An 8357-nucleotide genomic window follows, 5' to 3' on the forward strand; every position below is an offset into this window, starting at 1 on the left:
GCAGTTTTATGGAGGAGAATTCCTGAGACCAGGAACTTCTCAGAGGCTCCCCTGCTTGGCCACCTCTGTCACCTGGTCTAGCTCCGTGAGACCTTTTTGTTGTGGGGTCACGTCAACACTGTCATGTGTGCATCAAAACATCATTCTTTCGACAAATTTGATAATCTAGATGAAATGGTCAAATTCGTACAGCACGAAATACCAAAACTGACTAAAAAAGAAATGGAAAATGTGAATGGATCTACAACAAGTAAAGAGATTGAGTCAGTAATCCAAAAACTTCCCATAAAGAAAAGTTCAGGAACACGTGTGTTTCACTGATGTGGTCTACCAAACATTTAAGGAAGAATTAACAACGATAAATCACAGATTCTTCCAAGAATAAAAGAGGATATTCCCTTATTCATTCTATGAGCTTAGTATTACCCTAATACCAAAACAAAACAAAAAACCAGACATCAGAAGAAATGAAACTACAGACCAGTATCTCTTGTGAATACAGATGCAAAAGTCTAAAAAAAATACCATCAACTGAATTCAGCAGCACATGAAAATAATTATTCACTACGACCAGGTGGGGTTTATCCCATGATTGCAAGGTTGGTTCAACACACGAGAATCGATAGACCATATTAATAGAAATAAAGGACAAAGATCACATGGTTGTATCAATAGAAAAAGAAAAACATTTGACAAAATCCAATACCCTTCATGAAAAAAATTCAACAAATTAAAAACTAGAAATGGGAGGGAACATCCTACTTGCTACCAAAGGTATCTATGGAAACCACAGCTAACATCACAGGTCGTGGAGAAAGACCGAAAGCTTTTTCCCTAAGAGTAGAAGAGTCGTGGATTTTGCTCTTGCCACTTTTAGTCAACATTGAATTGGAAACTATAGGCAGGGTACTTAGGCAAGAAAAAGAGATAAAAGGCATCCAGACTGGAAAAGAAGTAAAACTCTCTTTACCTGCTGATGACATGATATTTGATAGAGAAAATCCTAAGGGACAAAGTGGCCATGTGGGTAGGGATAGAGGCTATGAACTGATGCGGCAACAGGGACTCACCCTCACAGAGCCGGCCTTGCTAACACTCCACTGAGGGCCTCTTATCTCAGCAACAGAGACCAGCGTTGATCCCCTAATATGGTCCCGTTCACTGGGGGAACCAGCCAGTCACCTGGTGGCAGGTTGATGATAACTAGACCTCTTCCATCTTGGAGGGGGCAGATATTTGTCTTCACTGGAATAGATCCAATCTGGATATGGATACACCTTCCCTACTCCACCATGCTTCTGCCAGCAGTACTATCTACGAACTCACAGAACACCTCACCCACCATCATGGCACTCCCCCCAGCATTGCCTCTGATCAGTGCTTTCCAGGCGTTGCTTCTTTTACAGCCAAGGGAATGCGGCAATGGGCTCTGGGCCATAGACTTAGGTGCTTTTAGCACACTCCACCACCTAGAAGCAACAGGGCACATTTTGAAAGCTTGCTAATGTAACGTGAGGGCTTACTGAAGACTCAGTTTTCATGTCAGTTGGGAGTCAACATCCCAAAAGGATGAGGTGCCATCCTAGAGGAGACTGTATATGCTTTGAAACAGAACAACATATGGTGCTGTCGCCCAATAGCCGATCACACTGGGCTTGGAATCAAGGGGTGGAAGCAGTTTGTCTCACTATTAAGCCCAAAAATTCACTCATAGAATTTTTCCTTCTTATCCTGGCTACTTTGAGCTCTGCTTGTCTGCTGTTCTCAGTCCCTAGAAAGGAGCTGCTCCCCAGGGGACACCCCATGACTCCAGGTAAAGAACTCCAGTCAGCAAGGCCCTCTGCCAGAACTTATAACAGAGAGAAGAAAAGCATGACCGATGTGTCTGTGAAGAATCCAGGCACGGGACAACCTCTCAGAGGGCTCACTTCTGGAAAATACATTCTGGGTAGTTATTGGAAGAACTTTGATTCTAAGTTTATATAAAAAGAGAAAACAGGCACGCATACTGATTTTTATTTATTTGCTCATCTAAACGGAAAGAAAAGTCGGTGTTTTAAGGTCTGTAGAAGAGGACAAATGTTTTCCAGGCCTCTGAGGCACTTGAAGACGCAGTTAAAGAGAAAAACTTTCTTACTACCTTCTCTGCAGAAGTTACAGCATTGGACTAACGTAGAGCAGGGCTGCTGCTTCGTGCAAAATTAGTGTCAGTCCTATGACACACCCATTTAGCAATCACTAGTGAGCATGGTAAGGTTATTACTATTCATACGCTCCATTTATTTCTAGAAAAAGGGCCAGCTAGTGCCTTTAAAACATTGCCTATTTTGTCCACATTCTAATATTGTAGTTAAATTCAGTGCTCTGGAGCCCGAGGCTGAGGTTTGAATGCTATCTCAGTCACATTCTAACTGTGTGATCTTGGGTGAGTCAATTAACCTATGTCTGAATTTCCCTCTCTCTAAAATGAGGATGACAGTGGTATCTACTTTGGACTGTTGTGTGGAGAATTCAGTACCATAACATATGCAAAGTTCTTACAACAGCGCTTGGCCCATAGTAAGCAATGAATACTCATTGGCAATTGTTAATATTATAATTTAGCAATGTTTGCTCTAATTCTCTTTGCCAGGAATATAAACCATTTTATATCCCTTTTCTCTCTTTCTCCAGCTAAATAACTTCTGTGAACTGAATTGTGTCTCCCCCCATCCCCCCAAATTCATATGTTGAAGCCTTAACACCCACTGAGACTGTATTGGATAGAGGGCCTTTAGGGATGTGATTAGGGTTATATGTGGTCACAAGGGTGGGGCCCAAATTCAACTGAGTGGTGTACTTAGGAGGAAGAGACGCAAGAGATCTCTATAGAGAGGAAAGGTCGTGTGAGGACAGACAGGGAAGGTGACCATCTAAAGGCCTGGAAGAGTGACCACACCAGAAACCAACCCCGATAGCACTTTGATCTTGGACTTCCAGCCTCCAGAACTGTGAGAAAATAAATGTCTGTTGTTTATTTAGACCTTGAGTCTGTGGTATTTTGTTATGGTGCCCTAGCAAACTAAGACAATGACATTAAAATCTCTGAATTCACCCGTTTAATGAGAGACAAATGAGCCGTGCTGACACCCTGTCTGAAGTCATCCCTGACTACGTTTACCCGCTGGATTGCAGTATGGTATCTGTGGGGCGGGGGCTGTCACAGCAGGGAGTCATATGCCACCACTGCTGCTCTCCACTTGGTTCCCTCTAGTGCTCATTTTTTCAACAAACTTTACTGAGGCCCTAGACTGACTCAAAGATGTGCAGGAATTAGCTCCCGTGAAGAGCTCTCCCTCTTATTTCTTTCTTCTTTTAGGCCCATCCCAGAGGATTTTGTAAGAAGAATAATTTGGGCGATTGAGTCATCAGATTCTATACTAATGTGAGGTAAGGTCAGCTGTGGCCTCCCATTCCCTCACTAGCTGGGCAGCGCAGGCTGGAGCCCTGGTCATTCCACACCAGGGGATGCTCAGAGCTCTCCCTCAGAAGTCTTCCAACTCCCCTTCCAATGTCCTCTTCCTTCTGAGTCCCTGTCTCCATTGGCTGGATTGTATCCCAGAGCTGTCTTTCAAAACCTTGGGTCACAGCAAGCTTGTGTACACTTAGCTGTCCCAGATGAAGGCTGAGAGATCTCAGGAAGGCAACTGGGGATTCATGGGAGGCAAGGCCCAGCTAGGAACCTTCTCTCCCACCTGTGCAGCCTCTTTCCTGTTTATCTTTTCTTCCAGAATTTCCCAGGAATTCTTTTCCCTTCCGTGCGTGGAACAACACAACTGGGTTACAAGGCTCAGACTTGCAGAAACCCTAGCTCATAAGGTACTTGTAGAACAAAGAGCCTTCCCTTTTCAGGCAATTTTGCTTATACATTTATTATAAATAAATATTATGTAATATGCATGATATATGTACAAAGACATATTCTATGTGCATGTTATATGCATAATATAATGAATATTATAAATATATTTACAAATAACAAGCATCTCATTTTTTCTTCTTTTTACTTCGCGAGGAACAGTTAGGCAATTTAGAGCTAAAAGGAAGTGCTGCGGTTGGAGGTCGTGGTAGACTGTCCGCGTCTGGGTCTGCTCAGACTCCCTCCTTGGCTAATGAAAAGCTGTTTGGAGTTGACCTCAGAATTTACTTCTCGGGTGTCGGGTGTTTAGAATCTGGAAGTAGGAATTCTGTAAATCATGTACCTTTACAATATAAATCAGGGGAAATGGCTTTTCCAATCTTTTACTAAGGCTTTTCTAAGATCACGATTAAATAGATAATAAGCAGAGAGAGGGAGGGAGGGAGGGAGAGATCCAAAAAGTTTATTAGCTCACACTGACTTCCCTAGTTAACCTTTGTGGAGGTAAAGTCAGATTTGATTCCTATGTATTTTGCCCCTAAATGAACTACATAGACAATGTAAAAATGCACGCTGAGTAATCATGCCAGCGTTTGTACTTTAAGGATGTAATTATTTTAAGGATGCGACGCGTTTGAAACACGCTTTACTCCTCGAAAGCTCTGCCCCAGGGCCTCAGTGGCGAGCAGCAAGAGGGCTGGGCGGCCTCTCTCAGCAGTGACCTTCTCGTGGCGCTCCGCGTGCCCTAAACACCGCGCCCGGCTCGGAGCGGCAACCCCGCGGCTCCTCAGCGTCCTGCTGGTCCCTGGCCTCCGTCCCACTCACGCCCGGCCGCCTCCCCGCCCACTCCCGCCGCCGCCCACGCCCCCGTCGCGGGGGGCAGGGCAGGAGGCGGTGGTCGGCCCGCCCCACGCCCCTATTAAAGAGTCCCGGGCGAGCACGGTGAGCCTGGCGGCGAGGAAAGTGGCGTGCGGAACTCCCGGAGCGGCGCGCGGGGTCCAGCGCCCAGGACTGCCCTTCCCGGGCCGGGGAGGGCGCCCCGAGGCCCACCCCCACCCGCCCCACGCCCCGTGTGTCCCTCGGCCGCGCTCCCCTGCTCAGCCTCGCGGGCCCCGGGAGGCCCGGCAATGCGCCCAGGGTAGTGCGCCCGGGGCGCAGCGCCGACCAGGGCTGCCCTGCCGCCCGCTCCCGCCGCCGGCATGCTGCACCCGCTGCTGCTCGCTGCGCTCTGCCTGGTCGGCCGGCTCGTACCCGGCCGTGGCTGCCAGCTGCCGTCCGAGTGGAGACCCCTGAGCGAGAGCTGTCGCGCCGAGCTGGCCGAGATCATCGTGTACGCCAAGGTGCTGGCGCTGCACCAGGAGGTGCACGGCCTCTACAACTACCTGCCCTGGCAGTATGAGGCTGGCGAGGCGGGGCTCTTCTACTCCGCGGAGATCGAGATGCTGTGCGACCAGGCGTGGGGCAGCATGCTCGAGGTCCCCGCCGGCTCCAGGCTCAACCTCACTGGCCTGGGCTACTTCTCGTGTCACTCCCACACCGTGGTCCAGGACTACTCCTACTTCTTCTTTCTCAGGTGAGCCCGGCGCCAACAGCACCGTCGCTGCCCGTCCGCGTGACCTCTCACGGAATCCTGTCCGTGCTGTGGGAGAATGTGCCTTGGGGTCCTCCTCTTGCTTTCTAACCTACCTCTCTACAGAGATCCCAGGTATCTCTGGCTATGGGGGTTTGAGAAACAGGAATGATTTCTGGGCTTCATGAAAAGAAGCGTTTCAGGCAACCACTCAAGGTGGTTTCCAATACCCCATTCGAGTCAACTTTATTATTTTTTTAACTGGATTCAGTGGGAGTAGCTTGAACTGGTGCGAAAGAAAACCAAAAACCTTTGAAGTCAGACCGTTGTTGCAGCACATCAGAGCTAAGTTAAATTCGCTGGTTCTGCTTCTCCTGATTTTGTGCAAGTTACCGACCTCAAGAACCTCAGTATCCTCACCCTAGTAATGTGAAGAGCAAGGTTGATTGAGACTGGAACACAATAACTCACGCAAACACCTGGTGCAGGTTAGACGCAGGAATAGTCACACTCTCTTCTCCCCACCTGCTGGGACGCCTGGATGTGAATGGTGTGGAATGCAGCCCAGCTGTCCTCTCCTCACTCATATCCATTGGTACCAGTCTCACATCAGCTGCCAACAGACCTCAATGCCAAGCTGTTCAAAATAGCCAAGGTTTAGGGGGGTGGGCTACTGGGGGTACGACCCTGAGTCACAGTGCTTCAGAGAGGATAGAGGTGAATCAGGCAGGAAAGTCTCTCTGGTTGGAGACTCCTGGAATCTTGTGATGTGCCATGCAAGTTGGCCTGGGGTCAAGATGGAATGTGTGTGTGTGAAGAGTTCGCTCAGCGGTTCCACTACAGTCTGAAACAGAGAGCAGCAGGTGAAACCCTAATGCTGCTGTTTCCAACGGGCTGTTTCCAATGGAAACAGGACAGCGACACAGAGCAATTGAGGGAAACATCAAAGTGGAATCTAGCATCTATATCCAGACAGTGAGCTAACCAAGGTTGGGATTGGTACTGGTTCCGGTCTGCCCACTGTGTGAAGCAGCGATGGGGATAGCTGAATGTGTGTGTCCTGGGTCTGCGGATTCACTCTGAGCTCTTGAGATTTCACATTTCTCGGAGAGGGAAACCAGTAAGTTACGCAGAGGGCATCCATGAGCCCATGGCAACACATGTTTTCCATGTTGAGGCCAGCATAGCTAAGTTTAGAATCCATGGGGTGTGCTTTGTGTTGGCTTGAGTGGTTCAGCTAGGTTCAGCTGAATTTTTTTTCATTCCTGGGGAAGTATAGTTTCTAAATAAAGTCAGCAGGGACTGAGACTGTACCTATCTTACCCAGAGAAGCTTAACTAAGATTTTTCATGTTTTTATTTAGGAAAAACCCTGAGAACTCAGCTATAAAACTATACAACAATGAAATTTCATTTTCCAGAGCAGAAAGAGCGAGAGTACTCGAGTAGACACTGTTTCCCTTGACTCCCCAACTTTGCAATGAAATACAGTTTCGTCCACTGACTCTGTGGTGGCCAGCCACCTCTTTCATCTTTTGCTCCAACATATGTACAAAGAGTTAGGACAGAAATACAGAGTCAAACAGTAGCCTGATAGATTCCCATGTCACAGGGCTGTGTTGTCCTGAAGTGTATTAACAGCTGCATACAAATCATTCCTCCTCTGTTATTTGGGGACCCACTGAGACAGATTCTGGTCAGTGTCACAAGGGAAAGTGGCAGTGGAGACCCACTGGTGAGCTGAAGTGTAACTTCTATCTCTCCTGTTTCTTTTTATGACTTTATCTCTTCAGCAGGCTATTTACACTAGGCTCTATAAAAATGTTAACTAACCTTTATACTGCACTCAGTTTGTGCCAAGTACTTTATTTACTTACACTTTCTAATACAGTCCTCACACTGCCACCAAGAAGTAGGTGCCATTATCCTGTTTTTACAGATTGGAATACTAAAGCTCAGAATTTAAAAAATTTGTTTCATGTCAGACAGAAGATAAGTAGTAAGGGTAGGATTTGAACCTGGGTCGTTTCGACTGGCCTTCCTTGCACCAAGAAATGCCCTCTAGGAGAAGCAAGGCCTCTTGGGAGATATACAAATAGGTAAACATACAAGCAAGCAAGCACTTTCGCCCCTGATTCACCCAAACTCATCTTTTTCTTTTAAGTCATCTTTTTGAAAACCTTAAGAATAGATGCATGTATCCGAGGCAGAGAAATAATTAGAAACAGTAACTCCTCTGATGAGAGCCCTGTGAGATGTTGTTGAGTAATTGGTGGGGCTGTCTCAGTCTTCTGACTCTTGATTAAAGCTGGTACACCCCATAGGTGTCCAATCTACATCTGCTTTTTTTTTTTTTTTTTCTCTCTCCCTTTTCCACTAGGATGGATGACAATTATAACCTCTTGCCTCATGGAGTCAATTTCCAAGATGCCATCTTTCCAGATACTCAAGAGAACAGAAGGATGTTTTCCAGCCTTTTCCAGTTTTCCAACTGTTCCCAAGGGCAGCAGCTGGCTACTTTCTCCAGTGACTGGGAGATCCAGGAAGACAATAGGGTAAGAACTGGCTGTATCCTATGCAGCAGCTACATGATAGAATAGCCACATCTTGTATGAGTTTTTTCAAAAGTTTTTATTTATTTATTTTTAGAGAGAAGGGCAGGGAGAGAGAAAGAGGCAGAGAAACATCGATGCAAGAGAGAAACATCTCTCGGTTGCCACTCGTATGTGCCCTGACCAGGGCCCAAACCTGCAACCCGGCTTGTGCCTTGACCAGGAATCAAACCAGTGACTTTTGATTTGTGGGACGGCACCCAGCCAGCTGAGCCACACTGGTCAGAGCTTTATGAGTTTTGTGACCAAAGGAGTCAAGAATACTCTTCAAAAGCCCA

General features: G+C 47.0%; 1 protein-coding gene across 1 annotated transcript in view; it reads left to right on the forward strand.

The window, feature by feature from the left end:
• Window positions 1–4686: 4686 nt before the first annotated feature.
• Window positions 4687–8357, forward strand: part of CCDC3 (coiled-coil domain containing 3) — an 88105-nt gene continuing 84434 nt past the window's right edge. The window contains exons 1-2 of the mRNA XM_024578439.4: window positions 4687–5471; window positions 7848–8022. Of these exons, the coding sequence (XP_024434207.3) occupies window positions 5098–5471; window positions 7848–8022 (549 nt within the window). The 5' untranslated portion in view covers window positions 4687–5097. The remainder of the gene's footprint in view (window positions 5472–7847; window positions 8023–8357) is intronic.

The sequence above is a fragment of the Desmodus rotundus genome, chromosome 4 (assembly GCF_022682495.2).
Source record: "Desmodus rotundus isolate HL8 chromosome 4, HLdesRot8A.1, whole genome shotgun sequence".
NCBI lineage: Eukaryota > Metazoa > Chordata > Mammalia > Chiroptera > Phyllostomidae > Desmodus > Desmodus rotundus.